This window comes from Pelodiscus sinensis, chromosome 3 (assembly GCF_049634645.1).
Source record: "Pelodiscus sinensis isolate JC-2024 chromosome 3, ASM4963464v1, whole genome shotgun sequence".
NCBI classification, from domain to species: Eukaryota; Metazoa; Chordata; order Testudines; family Trionychidae; genus Pelodiscus; species Pelodiscus sinensis.
Window position 1 is genome coordinate 145,242,039 of NC_134713.1, and position 18,541 is coordinate 145,260,579.

An 18,541-nucleotide genomic window follows, 5' to 3' on the forward strand; every position below is an offset into this window, starting at 1 on the left:
TGCACAAAAGCCCCTTGTGCAAAAATGGCGACTTTTTAGGTATGCAAATGAGGCACGACACCTCATTTGCATATCTTCTTGCACAAGAATGCGCAATGTAGATGTAGCCTTGTAGTGTAGACAGGATCTAGAGGAAGTGTCCCTTTTTTCCATTTGAAACCATGTGGGAAGATCCTCAACAGGCAAAAATGGAACTGAATGCTCATAAGTACTGTGTTTAGTCGATTTTCTTAGTCGCGGGATGGAGGAAAGGGGGTGTGTTACGGGGTCCACAGGCCCACCCTGCCCTGGGCAGCCCCGCTGCCCTGGTTGCCGTCCCGTGACGCGGCGCCTGGTCGACCCTCCCTTCGGTTGCCCAGACGATCCCACGAGCGAGGAGGTGAGGGGGGTCCGGGCCCTCCCTCTCTCCAGACCCCAGCCCAGGGCCCTAAGGCGGGGGAGACGCTCCTCTCTCCCCAAACCTGGCTGATGGGGCACGGAGCTGCAACGCATCAGCCCTCGGGCTCCAGTACACCCGCCCTGGGCTGCTTCCTCACACCCTCGCTCGTCCGCTCACCGGCCGGCTTGTCCCGCTGCCTCCTCATGTTTCTTAGTCCCTTCCTCCGACATTCTCCTCCTCCTCGCCTTCCCCTCTTCCTCTACTCCTGCTGTTTTTATACCTGGGGAGGGTGCCGCCCCTGCCCCTGCAGAGCACCCACACCTGCATCCACCCGCGGTTCTAGCTTCTCCAGCTTCTCCTCCCCAGCTGTTTCCACTCACCCCCAGCGTCCTCTTTGCCTCCAGCAGCAGTGGAGAAGAGGGCTGGCTGGGGGCGTCTGCGGGGCCGCCCTGAGGCTGGTGGGGTGGTGTTCCTCCCCCGTTGCCCCTGCTGACCTTGATGCAGGGGGTCCTTCTCCCACGGTGTTCCGGACCGCTTCCGTAGAGCCGCCAGCCAGGTGGCGCGTCCCGGCTACCCCGCCGACCGCGTCCCCGGCGGCGGCGGGACAAGCCGCGGCGCTCCTTTCTGCCCCGCTGGGGGGGGCACCCTCGGTGCAGGGTTGCCTCACCCCGTCACCCCCCTCCCCCCGCTGCTCGGGGCCGCGCCGGCTAAACCGCCTGCCGAGCGGCGCGTTCCGGCTACCCTGCCGGACGCGTCCTTGGCAGCAGCGAGAAAAGCCGTGCCGCTTTTTTCAGCCTCGCTGGGGGGGGGCCCTTTTAGTGCGGGGTTGCCTCACCCCGTCACAGGGTGATGCACACACATATTGTGCATATCACTCACATTCTTCTTCTCACTGTTTCTATAAACTTGATTAATACCATCCCTTGTTTTGAAGGGTTAGAGAATTCCCTAAAAAGCACTGAAAATAGTGCTCCTGATGTTGCAAATAAACAAAAATACATTTTTTAAATGACATTTGCCATGAAAGTCTATTTGAATGAAATACCTGGTCATTTGTATACAACATAACTTGTTTTTATTTGTTCCTGTAGATGAGGAGACAAGAAGCCTGCAGCTTGAAGAGCAACCTTTGTGTTTTACTGCTGGGCGTAGTTCGCATTTTCTTTTGGTGGTGGCTGGCAGAGCTGATAATTCATCTCATGTATATCCATGCCATATATAGTAGTTCTTCACATCTGGAAGCAGTGTCTTACTGGACCTTAGGTAAGTGTAAATATAACTTACTTTGAATATACTTGTTAATTCCTTATTCAGTGTCCAAAAGATGCTTTAAAGATACACTTGAGGATTTACCCGGTGTTGCTCAGGTCCTTAATTGAAATAATTTTTGTTTGTCTTCATTGAAATCATAGCTCTGGGGTAGGGCTGTGGATGAGGGGTTCAGTCTGCAGGCTGTCCCGGGGAAAGAGCCCTCTCTCACTGCAGCAGCATGGGCCCAGGTGAGAAGTGCTTGTCCATGGCCACTGCAGCTGCAGCAGCTGGGAGGGGAGAGGGGGAGAGGGTTCATGTTTCCAGCTGCAGGATAGATGGACACAGACAAACTTTCTCAAATATATAGTAGATAGTTGTCCCTTTGTCCCATCCCTGTCCCTTGCTGCCCCAATGTGGTTATAGCTGTCCTGGTTCTGTCTCTGACCCATTTCCCCCCTGTGGTCATTATACACTATAACTGTCTCTGCTACGAGAGTCTTCCCTTTCTGTGTTATGAGAAACAATCACATTCCAGGCATACCCTATTATCATGGCCAAACCCTTATCTTGCTTTAAGTTATGATAAGAGGACGCTGCATATCGATTTAGCAGAAGTTCTTGAATAGACAGGCAGGCAGGCAAACTCTATCAAATAAATAGTAGGTAAGGCAAGATTTTTGCTTCCTCCTTCCCAAAATAAATTATAGTTAGAACCATTTGAATAGTTTCAATTTTTTGTAAAATCTTGATATTCAAAAGCTTAAACAAATTGAAAAATGTGTATATGAAATTTTAGGCAAATAGAGTTGGTTGAAATTATTTTAAGTTTTGAGGAGAAAAAGGAAAATATTTTGAGAAAAATTTCAGTTCTTCCCTTCCACTCTGCTTTTTCCTTCCAACCTGTTCTTCTTATCTAAACAGACAAAATAAGTTAAAAGGTTAAAGCCAGGGATACAAGAAGGAAACAAGGTTGGCTGTGTATGTTTGGATTGTATATTTCATAACGTTCATCATCATTGGGTGTGTATATGAAAGAGAAACACGTTTAGTATTTTACAATAGTTTTCCTCATCTGTTTTTCAGTTTCTTCTTTCTTTTTGGTGGCTATATGGTAATTTGATGGTAAATGCTTAGATATTATACAGATGAGTGCAGTATAAAAATGTTGATAGTAGTCACTGTCATCACATGTAAGCTGTAGTCATGTACATTCCCAAATGCTGTGTTCTGCGGTACTGTGACATGTACAATTGGTGAACCCCCTACCTCAAACTATTAAACTTTGACTCGGCAAAGTCAGACTTATTGCTCACCAAAGCAAAGAAGATGCCTCTCAGCACCTCAGGTTGTTAGGTCAATCTGTTGTAAGGACATAAGAGAAGATCCTCTTCTATCCAGCAGAGGACAGTGGTATATCAGACCATTAATTATATACAGTCCTATAACTTATTTTTGATCTTCTGATCTGTGCTATACAGGAGGTCAGTCTAGATGATCACAATAGTCCCTTCTCTCCTTGGACTCTATGAATAGAAATCAACCCAGTAGTTAGATGACAGGCTTTAAGAACATAAGAGAGGCCATACTGGGTCAGAGCAAAGGTCCATCTAGCCCAGTGTCCTGGCTTCCAACAGTGGCCAATACCAGATGCCTCAGAGGGAGTGAACAGAAACAGGTAGTCATCAAGTAATCCCTTTCCTGTCATCCATTTCTATCCCCTGACAAACAGAAGTTAGGGACATCATTCCTACCCATTCTGGCTAATAAGTATTGATGGACCTAACCTCTGTGAATGTATGTAGTTCTTTTTTGAACCCCGGTTAAAGTCCTGATCTTCATAACATCCTCTTGGCAAGGAGTTCCACAGGTTGTCTGTGCACTGTGTGAAGAAAAACTTCCTTTTGTTTCTTTTAAATCTGCTACCTGTTAACAGTCCTTGGCCATAAACAGAACCTGTATTTATAGGTAGCAGGTTGCTTTCCTTCTGGTGGAGGGCTGTGGTGCAAGTCCTCTCAAAGTTAGTGTGTATATGACAGAAATTTAAGAGTTTTTGCTTCATGCTTTTCCCCCTCCATTGCTTCAATTAGCATTTGTAAAGGAGATTCTGAATTAGCATTTCCTGTTCCAAACAAGAATTCTTCAGTCAATTAAATCTGGTAGCAGCTGATGCTGTCTGTATTCAGACGGTAAAAGCTTTGCTGTGTTAAATGACAGAACATGTTAAATCAAATGTTGATTAGTTAATAGGTGCAAGATTCCAAGATTAAGGGATTACCATTCAATAATGGGGTGTGTGTGTCTGTAAATTATCAACATCATTAAAACAGTAAATAAAAATGCTATTTGAGAAGCAACTCAGATAGCTGATAGTCATTTGATGCAATCAGTGTCACATTACAATAACTAAAACTCATTGGGAACTGGTGATTAGAAAATGCTTAAAATTCAAGTCCAGTTGATGAAAGTGTATTTCAAAGCTTGTCTGTATTGTAAAATTGCAATTTGGAGAGCCTGCTTAGAAGAGGTGTGATTAATGGGCAATGGTGTGCTCCTACAGAGGGATCATGAGTGACAGTGTAGTTAATGAAGATAGGTAATTAAATAGTAGAGTTCAGTTAAGTTTTCAAGGCTGAATGTACCAGTAAAAATGTCACTTTTTAAAGTACTTTTATTCTGTCCAGTTCTGACAATCTGCAGCTGTTTATCACAATAATTGTGCTTCATCTCTAGTCAAATCACATTAACAAATTTAAGACACATTACTTTTAGGTTTAAATTCCATGACTGTGTCCTTTTAAATGATATTTGTAGATCTGTTTACATACCTTTTTACTGTTCCTTGTACAGATCCAAATGTATCATTATCTCGCATTCCATATTTTTGTAACTGCTTACATCAAAGAGTGATTGAAGAAATAGATTGTTGATACTAAAGTTGTGGTTTTCAGCCTTTTCATTTGTGGACTCTTAAAGTTTTGAATGAAAACGTGGGCATCTTTGGGACCAAAGGTTGAAAAACACTGTACTAAAGGATTAAATCACATGGTATATTAAGGATTCTGTGCCATTCTCCTCCCAGCCCATTTTGTGACTTATATTGAAAGCAGATTGAAAGCTGTAGGTATCCTCTTGTGTGTGTCACTGTCCCCATTAACTTGTAAACTTCATAGTGAAAAGTGAGGTATTACTGCAATAAACTGTAATTAGGTCAGTTAATGGAAATATGTGTAACTTTGTGGATGTTACAATTGCCCTTCCAATTTTTCTTGAATATTTCGGACTGAAATACAAATCAAATCTGTCAATGAGAATAGAAGCAACAGAGCTTAAAACTTGACCAAAGGGTAAATCAGTCAATCTTGGGGACAGTTTGCTATGGTCAAAAGTATGCTTAAAAAGAAGCATAAAGCAGAATACCTTTTTAGACATAAAAACATTTAGTCTAATGTCCCTGCAAGGTACATCTATAAGCATATACAAGGTTTATATAGTAATGGTGATAATTTAAAAATGTCAAAACTTTAAAAATATGAACAATTTTCTGCTGTATCACAGACCTACTATAAATGAAACACAGTAGGTCCATTATTCATTTGTCTTTCCTCCCTCACTCGTACATAGAACTAAGAAATTAAATAGCACCTGGGACAAGCAGTTATCCATCTTCAAGAGAAATGTTTCCTTTGTAGTAGGAAACTAAGCAAGTGAATTTCTCGAAGCAGTAGTGCGTAGAAAGGTTTGTGAGTATTATAGATACCTACTTTCTGAAGGTATGTTATGAATCCAAAGCTAAAGGTTCAAATGCCATCCAACACTTAGAAGTATTTACACTTTACTGTTAATGAAGTTATTGAATTGTGCTCTTGCTTTAAAATCAGCTGATTTGTTGGCTGAGTCCTCCTATATGACTCACCCATATATTTACTTAGTTGAGAACTTAAGTAGTTAATGTGATTCCTCCTCTTTGTGCTCTTGGTTATAAATCAGTGTCATCCCTGGCTCTATTACTATCACAGTACACCTTTCTGGAGTTAAGACATCACATTCCTTCTTGATTCACTTGTAACTCCACAGCCTTATTCATTTCTCTCCTCTCTCATATCTGTTTCCATGATTGCCAGATGATCTAATCTCCTCATGAGCAAAAGCATCTCCTACCGCAACTAAGCTAACCCATCTAGATAGGTATGTCTACATGACAAAAAATAGATCTCAGAGCTTGGGTCAGCAGACTTGGGCTGGCTGGGCTCATACTCCAGGGCTAAAAAATAGCAGTGTAGATGTTAGGACTCAGTCGTGGAGTCTTCACGAGGAGAAGCAGGGGAGAACCAACTGGTTGGCCGAAGGGGAAGCGAATCATCGGCAGGGAGCGGGACTGACCCGGGTACGTGCAAATCCCAGGGTGCTCCCGTCCCGCGCAGGGTCCAGGCGAAGTGTGAGTCCGTCTGGCTGTGGCTCCTCCATGCGCTTGACCAGCACGCAGGAGCACGGACCGGGCTGCCCCTCCTCCTCATATGCAACCAGGGCTCCCAGCGCCGATCAAGCCCTGCCTCCCAGCCACTCTCCCCACCCCCGCCAGGCTTCCGTCCAGAGCCCAGCCGGAAAATGAGAAAATACCGGACATTGCACATGTCCGGTATTTTCTGGATTTTTTTTTACCGGACAGAGGGCCCAAAAACCAGACTGTCTGGTAGAAAACTGGCACCTGGGAACCCTACCTGGCAACACTATGACACATTCAGCAACCGGGCCCAGCCCCTGGACACCCTGCCAGGCCCCCCAGATCCCTCGCCAGACTCTCCACCCTTTCCACCCCCTGTAGACACCCCCCACCCACACGCTTACCTGGTTCTGCAGGGGCTTGTCTTGTGGCTGGAGCAGAAAAACAAAATGGCCACTGGGCAAAAAGCCTTTTCTTAAAGGGACTATGCTAATTTTTTATTTTATTTTATTTTATTTTTTTTGCTCAATAACTTTGGTCTCCCCCCTCCCTTTTTTTTTCTCTCAACAGAATTTTTTTCCTAGTGTTTCTTTTTCCGGGGGTTGGTTAAACCATCTGGCAACCCTACTCCTACTTGTCTTTCATGGGTGCTTTGAGCACCTGGGAGGTGCTAACTAGGCAGCTGTGTGGCAGCACAGCTTAAACGAAACTTAGACTACAGACAAGGTTGCCATCATATACGTATGTTCAGGCATGCACATTAGAGACATACAATTTCAAAACATTTTATGGGCTTGTTTATATCAGCTGTAGGTCTAACCTATTAGTCTTAACTAGGTACCATATTTTCTAGTGAAGATTACAGTTGAGTTTCAGTTGTCATTACTTTAATTATTCATTAGGTTTCCTGATTAGATTTTCCTTTGTATTTAATAAGGAGAGTCTTTATATAAAATCATGTGGAATAACATAATGAATGCAAGACGTTATTGATGATATTTTATCTGATAGTTTAAAAAGGCATAAAAAACAGTATTGGCAATAAAGAATGTAACATCACATACATACCTAATAAGTGAAGTCTGCATATTGCCCTGTCACTCAGATGGCAGAGTACTGTGGCTGGTGTCTTATTATTCTCTTTCTAATAACCCATGAACAGGAAAGGGATTTCTGAGTTCATTCTTAAGAAGCACGTAGTGTTTTGTTATTGAAATGGTGGCGCCTGTGCATCCATTTAAATGGTAATGAAATGTTAACAAAGTAATTTGTTAGCTTTCTCCCACAAGATGAGGAGAAAGTGATAAAATATTTGGCATCTGATGTCTGTTTTGAAAACTGGAAATACAGTTATAAGCCACAAAGCTTAATGAGATTTTCTTCTCTAAAACATTGGGCAGTTCACTGCTTCATAACAAGAAAACAAGAAAAAGCTTATAAGTTCTCTTGCAGTCTTTTGCAGATATTGGTAGGTAACCCACTTTTATTACAAAGGACAAACAGCCTGTATTTTATTTTTTTACTCACACGGTAACTGTTCATTATTTAGGATTCACTTCTCCATGGATCATCACCTTGTAGTGGTGGAGAGGCTCCTGTGTTCCTATGACCCTGAGAGTGATGCTGCCTGGAGTTCATGTACTCTGGTAGGGTCACCAGTGCTCCCTCTAAGCTGTGAGACAGCACAGCTTCACAGGTGATTAATCAGACCCACCCAGTCAGTCAAATTCCTGCACAGAGCCCTGAGCCTCTGACTGGGTGAGGCTGATTAATCACCCATGGCGCAGTGCTGCCCCACAGTTCAGAGGGAACAGTGAGGGTCACCCCTGGCAGAACGGTCAAGGGTGAGGTTGCAGACAAAGTGTGATCCAAGAAATGCTCAATGGCAGAGCAGACAGTGGATAACTGCACAGTGGAGGTTTGTGTAATGTTACAACTGCTGTGAAGGCTGATGAAGGCTGTAGCCGACAGAGGACCTCCAATAATTGTGGTGCCCATGCCATTGGTTTTAAGCCCTCTATCTGTCAAGGACAGTGTGGTGACTGTTGTGAATCAGTCTCCCCACTTTAATAGGAGTCCCACACTGGTATTTTCCAGTTTTTGGGAAAACAACATCTGTACAAGTCAAAAGTCTGGTGGTACTTGGCAAGTGGCGACAGGAACAGGACATTGAGATACAGAAATTCCTAGTCACAGACAGACACACAGACAGTGGGTGTGTGATTCAGTCGTCTTGCTCAACACTTTATCCTTCTTGCCTCAATAACACAGAGACTGGGATCCCACAGTGGCCAAAGTGACCATTTGTGCTGCTGCGAGCTCATACTAGGCAGGGTGGGTGTGCCTATGCAAACAAGATCAGCCCCTGAAGTCTTTTTGCACCACTTGCCACAATTCACCACCAGATGTCAGGGTAGAACTTATCCTGACCCTGCGTACAGGTATGAAATCCTGCCCTCGTTGAAGTCAATGGGAATTTTGCCACTGACTTCAATGGGGCCAGGATTTCCCTAGATTAAGTAGTCATTTAATTTATAACAGTGGCTAGCTACATTTGGAGTGCCATCCAGAGCACATCTTAGTAGAATGCCAAAAATACAATGCCCAAAAAAGTACCTACACGTTGTACTTTCATGAATTACATTTCTGGAATGAGACTGTCACAGTGATGGACCCTTTTAATTGGGATGGGGTCCATGCATGAGTGACTTGTTAGCTGCCTCCCAGTTGGGCTTTAAATAAAGAGTCAGGAATGGCGCAGGTTGCCTGAGGAGGAAAGGGAGGCTCAAGGGGGAAACAGGAGCAGCAGAGGAAAGCTGATCCAGAGAGCCATTGGGAAGAACAAAGTGTGAAAAAATGGATTCGGAAGGACAAGCTAGGACTGGTGAGCGTTGCTGAGTTATAGGAAAGTTTATACATGAGGTGGGACTTGAAGGAAAACATCACATATCACAAGTCTCACAATAAAATTAATCTGACATTGTGGGGTCTCTCTTGACCTGCCATGATACTACAAAGGTAACAATACTTACGTACCCATTTTGGAGGGACATGTGAAGAGTGTATGTAATAATACTGTACAGACTGTATATTGACTTTGTTTTGGCAGACATCAAGATTTATTGTCCCTTGAGGTAAATATTTCTCTTTGGTCAATACAGCTTGATTTTTCAGCAGAACACAAGTCAATAATTGCATATCAGAACAATCCAGACCTGAGGAAGCTTCTGATGCTTTGTGTATTTAAGATCACAGATCTTATGTTTAGTGCATTATAGCTCACATACATTTTATATGAATCACAGAGTTTATTAATCAAATGTTTAGAATTTTGGATAATGGATAATTTGATTAAGGAAAAAATTGGAAACATTTTTTAAATGTGCTTTTAATTATCTTATTTTTTGTAAAGCATTGGCATGTTCTCTTTCAGGTGGCCTGGCATTAGCTCAAGTACTATTTTTTTATGTGAAATACCTGGTTCTCTTTGGTATTCCTGCTCTTATTATTCGAATGGATGGACTCAAACCTCCAGCTTTACCTCGCTGTGTGAGCACTATGCACAGTTTTGCTGGAATGTGGAGGTCAGTAAGTTTCATGTATTGATAGGACAGTAATTTTTCAGTGTATAGATGGTGGGTGTGTGTGTTCTGAACTATTCTTTAACTTGTTGTCCTTTAATAGATCTTCCATTTGATTGCTTTTTTAAAAAATGCCACAGAAATAAAGGGAAGACTATCTTTCAGGATTTTCATAATCTTAATTATAAAAATTATGTCCAGGCCACTTGACTCTTTTCAGTTGTGGTCCACAAAAATGACTTTAAGTTGAAAATTCATTCAGTGAATAAATATTTAACTATGAGGAATGTTGTGGAGTTATAAAACTTTAATAGGAAGATAACTGTATATATGGAAGGTTTTCTTCATAGCAATTAGCACGTTAAAAGCAGTATTAGTTCATATTTTACAGTGACATTCTGGTGTCCCCCAGGTCTAAGTAAACATGGACAATCAAAATAAGAACTGTGGTTGTGAAGCTTAGAAATTATTTTAAATCGCATAGGGCTTTGATCTGGCCGGCGAAGCAGTTTCAGGCCCTGCCCCATAGTTCATTGCCTCAGAGGAGGAGACGGGTGCAAGCCCTTCAAACTGCTTCTATTTAAAGGGCTCACATCTTCCCCGCACCTTGCCTAGCAGCTGTGGGGAAGGCACAAGCCCTTTAAATAGAAACAGCTGATAGGGCTCGCAGCTCCCTGTGCCTCTAGCACATTGCCGGGAAACAGGAGAGCCCTTTAAATACAGTAATTCCTCATTTAACACTATAGATACGTTTCAGAAAATGATCGTGTTAAGTGAAAATGTGTTATGCGGGGTCAATTTTCCCATTGAAAATAATGGAAAAGGTGGGGGTTGCGTTTCAAGTGGTGGTGTCTGTTGGGACCGGGACATAAGGTTGGGGGATAAAGGGGACTGGGTTGCAGCAGGGAGGGGAGGTGTTTGGCTCTGGGGAATGGAAGGGAGGGAAGCAGAGGGGAGGGGGATTGGGTTGGGAGTATGCCCCTATGATGGGTCTGCTGGGACCCGCACTGCGTCCGGCGAGGGGGAGTCAGCGGGGAATGGCGTGGCGAACCCTCCGCCACATTTGTAGGGAGGTGGAGGAAGCCCTGCACAGCCACGGGCAATGGGCCGGCTGGGGAAATGGTGTTATTCCGGGGATGGTCGTGTAATTTAAAAAATGTTCCCTAAAAAAAAAAAATCGTGCAATCGCGAAAACATGTTAAGTGGGCACGTGTTAAATGAGAAATTACTGTAGAAACAGCTCAGAGGGATCCTGCATCTCCAGCAATGCACTAGAAGTGCAGGGAGCTGGGAGCCCTTTCAGCTGTTTCTATTTAAAGGGCTCTTGTGTTCCCCGGCTGTTAGGCAACGGGTTCCCTGAGAGGCACAGGGAAGGCGCCAGCCCTTTACATTTCAAATCAATGCCACTTGTGGAATTTTATGCATCTCTTAATGAACACATTTTTCTGAAGGTCAAGGTTCATGCCCAAATTATGCTTGTATTGTTTAGATCAACTTACATCTGCGAGCAGACATTTTCTGTGATGAAATTCAATAAATCTAAAAACAGATCTTCTATCACTGCTTGACCACCTTGCAGTAGGGCTCCGCATCGCAACATCAGCAGTGACACCTGACTTCACCTTCCTTGTTAATGCCCAGCATAGACTTTCTTCTTCATATTGAGTTGCATTTTTTATTTTATACTTAAATTTAATGCACATAAGTTGCATTAAACTCAGGTGGGCAATAATTCGGATGTAGCTTCTGCCAGTGCTTATTAACCTGTGCCTCTGCACATATGACCATTTAAAGCTCCTCTTGGCTGTGGATCACCGTTCCTAGCCCATGTGAGCTGTAGGAGGTGGTGTGCCTATTGGCTAGAGATGGTGCTCCATGGTGAATGGGAGGTTCAAGCAGCTGTACCAGTGAAGGTGCATGTAAATAAAGCATTGGTGGCCTGCGGGAGCTAACCCTGGGAAATCATGGCCACTCCATGGGTTGGATACTGCCCACCACTGATGTAACTAAAAGTTCAGTGTTAGTGTTGTTATTACAAATGTTACAAGTGTTCTCAAAATGTTAGTGTTGTTGTTACAGATTTTACAAGTGTTGCCTTCTGTAATAATCTTTGGATAATGTTATATGCAGTTAACTATTATTAAAAATGTAATTACTTTGTTGTGTAAAAAACATAGTGCCTTTTTACAGCACATGGACTGCCCTTCTGCCCGAGGCCCTGCCCCTTCCGCCTGAGGCCAGGGGACACTTCTGAAATGTGTGAAGTGGCCCTCTCCTTCAAAAATTATTGCCCACCTCTGCTTTGAATAATTAAGACTGTCAGCTCTTTGGTGCCTGCTCTCCTTTTTTTACTGTGTGTGTTTGTACAGAGTCTCTAGCATAATGAAGCTTGATGTGACTGTGGAGTCTATGTACAGTTGCATTACATATTAATATTTTTCCTTTTAATTTGACCTGTATGCTATACTACTATAAGGGCTGATTTTGATGATTTTTTTTAATGTTGGAAGCTATCCATAACAAAGAAAACTAACTAGCCAGGGGTTTGTATTGTAGCAGTAGAAAACATTAAAAAAGGAAATGGGTTTTATGGCTGAGGTTGGAGAAGAATAAATAAGACATTTTATAATAGTTTAAAATCTGAAATACAAACAAGAGACACCTTTGGATTAGATTCTCCTTTGAAACTGTAAAGTGAACTTTTGAAGACTGAAATATATATATATATAATTTTTTTTGGCGAGCTTGTGAGCTGATAGCAACATATTTTGGCCTGACTGGATTTTGAAAGCAGAGTTTGAACCAGCAACCAGTGTCTTCCTGTTGTGCAAATTTTAGTCCTTGGAATCTTAGCATTGCGTTTGAGGTGTTAGCTAAATTGAACACCAGCATGAATACAGATGGTATTACTGTGTCTAATACAAATAGACCATTGAAGAATTGCTATTAACCTGTGAAGGTGGACAGAATGGCTGAAATGTGTGTTAATCTTTTGGTACTCTTAAATATTAATGAATATAATTACAACATTTTCAGATTTTATGAACTCATTAGATCTTTGAAAAGTTTCCAGTTTGTTGTTTATCATTAAAAAATAATTGCATACAATCAAGATGGTCTACCAGGGCATTAGTATTTGGGTGCCTTGTCCTTTGATTCAGCAGTATGAAAAGGAGATGGGTTTTCTCCTTTTCTAGCAGACATAAGAGACATCACCAGAGGTAATGGCTTCCTACCACTTGAAGCATTAAAGGAGAACAGTGAGGGAAGATAAAAGGTAACAGACAACCTATCCTCAATTCTGACTTACTAAACGGACAATTTCTACTCCTTGATATATTTGCTTTCCGCTACCAACTCTTTGTAAAACTTTCCAGTAGTGATAAACCTGAATATTGGATTAACAGTACTCTTTGGATATTAGTAAACTTGTTCTCCTAAATCTCAGTTATTGCTGATTATATATTATATGTATTGTATGACTCTTAAGCAAAACTTTTATTTTTAGATAATCTAAGCATAACATCCAGATGTACAGAAACTCTCTCAACCCATGTACTAGATACATTAGCATTAATAAATGTTTAAGTATGAAGGAGAAAGATGCTGGTACAGTGAGTCATTACATTCTTATTGATAAGTCAGTTTCATACTGCACATTTACAGCTAGGAATATTATTAACCTATAACAAATTTCTAGCCTACAATTTACAATTCCCTAATATCTACTGTATATAATACACTTTTGTCATATAAAAGCAAGTAATCTAGACCTTCACATCATAACTCAGCTTTAACTATCTGATGTCACCAAAACATATGTGGGATATTTTTAACATTAATATTACACATATACTCTCAGTTTCTGTCTGTCTGTCTGTCTTTCTCTCTCTCGCTGCTGCTCCTGGCAACATTTTCCTGAGCTAGAGTAGCTACTTTTTCATCACACAGCAAGTCAATGCACATTGTTCCAGTAACAGTTCAGCCGCTCTGTTGGTAATACAACACAATCATCAGGCTTAGCTCCTGCCCTGCAGGTCAGCACATTTGCCTTCTAGGCAGATTTCCCATCTGGTCCCTACCATACCCCCAAGATTTTTTTGTCTTAAGAATAAGACTGAAATTCCCAGCAGAGAACTATGTTTGTTTTCCCTGAGCAGGATCTATCATTGCAGTGGCACGAATCTTTCTCTTTCTATCTGGGGACATATCGCTTTGCACACCTTTTTGGACAAGAATTCCAATCATTGCTAAGAACTGTTGGATGAGTCTGCAACCTAAGTGACTCTCTGTGCTGTAAAGACATCAGATGCTGGTTTAAGAACAAAATCAATCTGTCCAATCTACCTGGTATATTATTTAGTGAATTCCTTACACAGTTGAAACCCTTGTTTGTGTGTGATATTAGTATTGTCCTAATCTCTCTAGCCTCACACACTACTGTATCTGGGGGCTGCATTTATCAGTGGAAGGCTCATCATGCTTTTATACTCTCTTAATGCTGTCTTTAAACTGCTGTTTCACTGACAGTGTCTGCTTGTCACCTCTACACTCTGTTTTATTGTGTAAAATATTCTATTCCCCTGTTAGCCCTAAGAGCCTTACCAGTCTCTGATTTTTGCTGTTCCATAAAGACAGATTCTGGTGCAGGTCTCCAGGTTGCACATCCTTAAGAGCAGGCCCCATACTATTAATACTATAATTCAAGCCATTTTTTGACACAGGTGTTGAAGGCGGTGTTCCTTCTAAGTAGCACAGCTTCCTAGCTGATTAATTAGCCCCACCCAGTCAGTGAGCTTCCTGCAGGGAGCCCTGAGCCTTTGACTGGGCGGGGCTGATTAATCACTTGTGAGGCTATGCTGCCAAGCAGCTTAGAGGGAACACTGATTGAGGGTAGTCATTGAAATCTGGTAGTGCACCGATTAAATAGAGTTTGTATCAGAATTAGACAACGGTTTCCCAGACCACATAACACAGACTATTTTGCTTTACAACCTCAGGCACTTGGCTGACGTTCTTGGTGAGATGACTAGGTACTCCTGAAATAGTTAGACCTCTAGACTTATTCCACCTTTCACTTCTGATGGTAGTATTTCTACATAAGCCACTGAGTGTATAAAAAAGGATTGCAGCCCCGTGGATAGGAGTGATTCATGAGTTTAACTACAAGGGTATGAGAGAATCATAACTCAGGGGACGCAGAGGGAAAACTATGTGAGATTTCTCAGATAACGGAAATTGACCCATAATTCACTAGTAGCCATGGGAAATTCTACTGCTCATACGGCTTTCATAGCAGCATATCAAATCCACTGGACGTGAACTGACTTTCACTACACAAATCCTGTGAAATAGTGTACAGGAGGCCCCCGACTTGCGACATGATTGGTTCCAGGGGAAGTGTCGCAAGTTGGGGGCATCGTAACTCGAACCCTCATTTATGATAGGCGCCGTGCACCATCGTAAATATGGGCCGAGGGCATAAGTCGGGGGTTTCCGGCCCCTTCCACATTTACAAAAATGGCTGTAAGTGTGGGCAGTCGGAACTCGGGCGGTCGCAAGTCTGGGGCCTCCTGTATTTTGTTATTTCTCACTGTAACTGTACACCTGGGGTGGGCAGTAATCTTTGACGGGGGGTTACTCCAAGATTTTGGGAAGTGGTCAAGGGCTGCACTCTTCTGTGATATTAATGGAGGGAGATGCAGAGGAGATGCTGAGATGGAGATTGGGTGTAGAAAGGAGCTTGGGGTAAAGGATTGCGGTGCAGGAGGGAGAATGGAGTCTGGGAGGGAGTTTGGGTGAAGGAGGCAGTTGTGACCTAGGGCTGGGAACTGGAGTGCAAGGGTTTGGGAGGTGACCTAGGGTAGGAAGGGACTGTGATCTGGGGCAGGAGATTGAGGTGCCAGATCTGGGAGGGAGTATGGGTGCAGAGGGTGTCAGAGGGTTTGGGTATGTTGGGGAGGGCAGAGGGTCGGGACAGGGAGGGGCTGTGTTACCAGAGGCAGGCTGTGGCCAGGAGGTTTACCAGCTAGAAGCCAAACCTGCCTGTCTGGTTGCAGAGCTTAAAATGTTTGCCAGCCAGCCAGCCTGCCTGGCCATGTGCTTGTGTGAATAACTGAACCGAGGAGAGAGAGAGTGTGGTTCTTCTTGGCTGCCTGTTATTCGAACAGGCAGCTCCCATTGGCCAGTTTCTGGCCAGAAACCAGCCAATAGGATAGTGCTAGGGGTGCGGGCAGCGTCTGCAGTTTTGAAACAGAAAAGGGGCCCAGCAACTGCATTTGTGAGTGGCATGTGAGGCTGCGGAGCAAGCAGGGTACCCTGGTTAGGGCTCCGCGCTGCCTCCACAGTCCAGACACAGTGGATTGGTGGGTCGTATTTTGCTCAGGCCTGCTGTACACTACCCACATTGCTGAATGAGACATTTTAGAAAATGAACAAAATCAAACAAAAGTCAACCACCCCCCACATTTTTTTTCTTCTATATGATTGCAAAACAATCTAAATACATTTGCTTACAATGAGAATTAACCAGCAGCTAAAGGCAAGACAAATTTGTGCTTCTTTCCTTGTTCCCCACAGATTATGAATGTTGTTTTCAGGCAGTTTCTAGTGTTTGATGGCCAAAGGCTAATGGTGAAAGTTTTCCTGTTTATCCCATATGCTGCATTGGTAAAATAGTTTTATAATTATGTAGCAAGTTTCTGAATTTCTGTCCTGCTAAAATGTGTGACTCCTCATTACTCATTTCACAAAGTGTTAACATGAGAACTACCTACACATCAAAAATTCCAACCTATTACTTTCATCTTCAGAAAGCAGATGATCCCCGAAGCATAGCAAAAGTACTTACAAAACAATCTTGGATTAGAGAGAATTACTCTTACGATGCTGAATTGTTCTATTTCAGGGGAGATAGTGTGTGAAATCCATAAATCTAAGGAAGAGACATAAGCAGATTACAGAATTTGGGTTTCCTCCCTCTCAAAGTATGCACTCACTTGTGCACACATGCACTGAAGTAAATAAGGAGTGTATATTTGAGACAGAGAGGAAGAACTGGAAGAATTAGAAAAGCCGGACATGCATTAAATCCGGACCATGGATTTGTGTATCTCAGAGTAATGAGGGGGTTGGCAAATGTCGCTGCAGAGCCTTTGGTCGTTATCTTTGAAAACTTGTGAAGATCAGGATGATTGGAAAAAGGCAAGTGTAGTGCCCATCTTTTAAAAAGAGAAGAAGGACAATCCAGAAAACAAGTCAGGCTTACCTCAGTTCCCAGAAAAATCATGGAGGGGATCCTCAAGGAATCCATTTTGATGCACTCGGAAGAGGGGAATGTGATCAGGAATAGTAAACATGAATTCACCAAGGGCAAGTCATGCCTGACCAATGTGATTAGCTTCTATGATGAGGTAACTGGCTGTGTGGACATGGGAAAGTCAGTGGATGTGATATACCTTGACTTTAGCAAGGCTTTTGATACAGTCTCCCACAATATTCTTGCCAGCAAATTAAGGAAATATGGATTGGATAAATAGGCTGGAAGGTGGATAAAGAGCTGGCTAGATTGTTGGGCCCAACAGGTAGTGATCAATGGCTCAATGTCAGGTTGGCAGTCAGTTTCAAGTGGAGTGCCCCAAGTATCGGTTCTAGGCCTAATTTTGTTCAACATCTTTATTAATGACCTGGATGAGGGGATGAATTGCATTCTCAGCAAGTTTGTGGGTGATACTAAGCTAGGGGGAGAGGTAGATATGCTGGAGAGCAGGGATAGGGTCTAGTGTAACCTAGACTGATTGGGATTGGGCCAAAAGAAATCTGATGAGGTTCAACAAGGACAAGTGCAGAGTCCTGCACTTGGGATGGAAGAATCCCAAGCATTGTTACAGGCTGGGGACTGACTGACTTGGTAGCAGTTCAGCAGAAAAGGACCTGGGGATTACAGTGGATAAGGAGCTGGATATGAGTCAACAGTGTGCCCTTGTCGCCAAGAAGGCGAATGGCATATTAGGGTGCATTAGAAGGAACATTGCCAGCAGATCTAGAGAAGTGATTATTCCCCTTTATTCTGCACTAGCGAGGCCACATCTGGAATACTGCATCCAGTTCTGGGCCCCCCCACTACAGAAATGATGTGAATGCATTGGAGAGGGTCCAGTGGAGGGCAACCAAAATGATTAGGAGGCTGTAGCGCATGACCTTTGAGGAGAGGCTGAGGGATTTGGGTTTGTTTAATCTGCAGAAGAGAAGAGTGAAGGGGGATTTGATAGCAACCTTCAATTTCCTGAAGGGAAGTTCCAATGAGGAAGGAGAGAGTCTGTTCTCAGTAGTGATGGATGGCAGAACAAAGGGCAGTGGTCTCAAGTTGCAGTGCGGGAGGTCTAGCTTGGATATTAGGAACAACTGTTTCACCAGGAGGGTGGTGAAGCACTGGGATGGGTTACCTAGGGAGGTGGTGGAATCTCCATCCCTAGAGGTTTTTAAGTCTCTACTTGACAAAGCCCTGGCTGGGATGATTTAGTTGGGATTGGTCCTGCTTTGGGCAGGGGGCTGGACTCTGTGACCTCCTGAGTCCATTTATCCAATCTATACTTCCTTAACTTGCTGGCAAGAATATCATGGAGGATCATATCAAAAGCTTTGCTAAAGTCAAGCTATATCCCGTCCACTGTCTTCCCCATATCCATAGAGCCAGTCACCTTGTGGAAGGCAGTCAGATTGGTCAGGCATGACTTGCTCTTGGTGAATCCATGTTGACTGTTCCTGATCACTTTCATTTCTTGCAAGTGCTTCAAAACGGATTCCTTGAGGATCCCCGCCATGATTTTTCCGGGGACTGAGATGAGGCTTGACCCGTCTGTAGTTCCCTTGATGGTCCTTGTTCCTTTT

At 43.2% G+C, this 18,541-nt stretch overlaps 1 protein-coding gene across 8 annotated transcripts in view; it reads left to right on the top strand.

Moving 5' to 3' along the window:
- Positions 1–18,541, top strand: part of HHAT (hedgehog acyltransferase) — a 361,176-nt gene that overhangs the window by 78,766 nt on the left and 263,869 nt on the right. For all 8 annotated transcript variants that reach the window (XM_014580487.3, XM_075925124.1, XM_006136901.4 and 5 more), the window contains 2 exons: positions 1,471–1,642; positions 9,505–9,655. In XM_014580487.3, the coding sequence (XP_014435973.2) occupies positions 1,471–1,642; positions 9,505–9,655 (323 nt within the window). The remainder of the gene's footprint in view (positions 1–1,470; positions 1,643–9,504; positions 9,656–18,541) is intronic.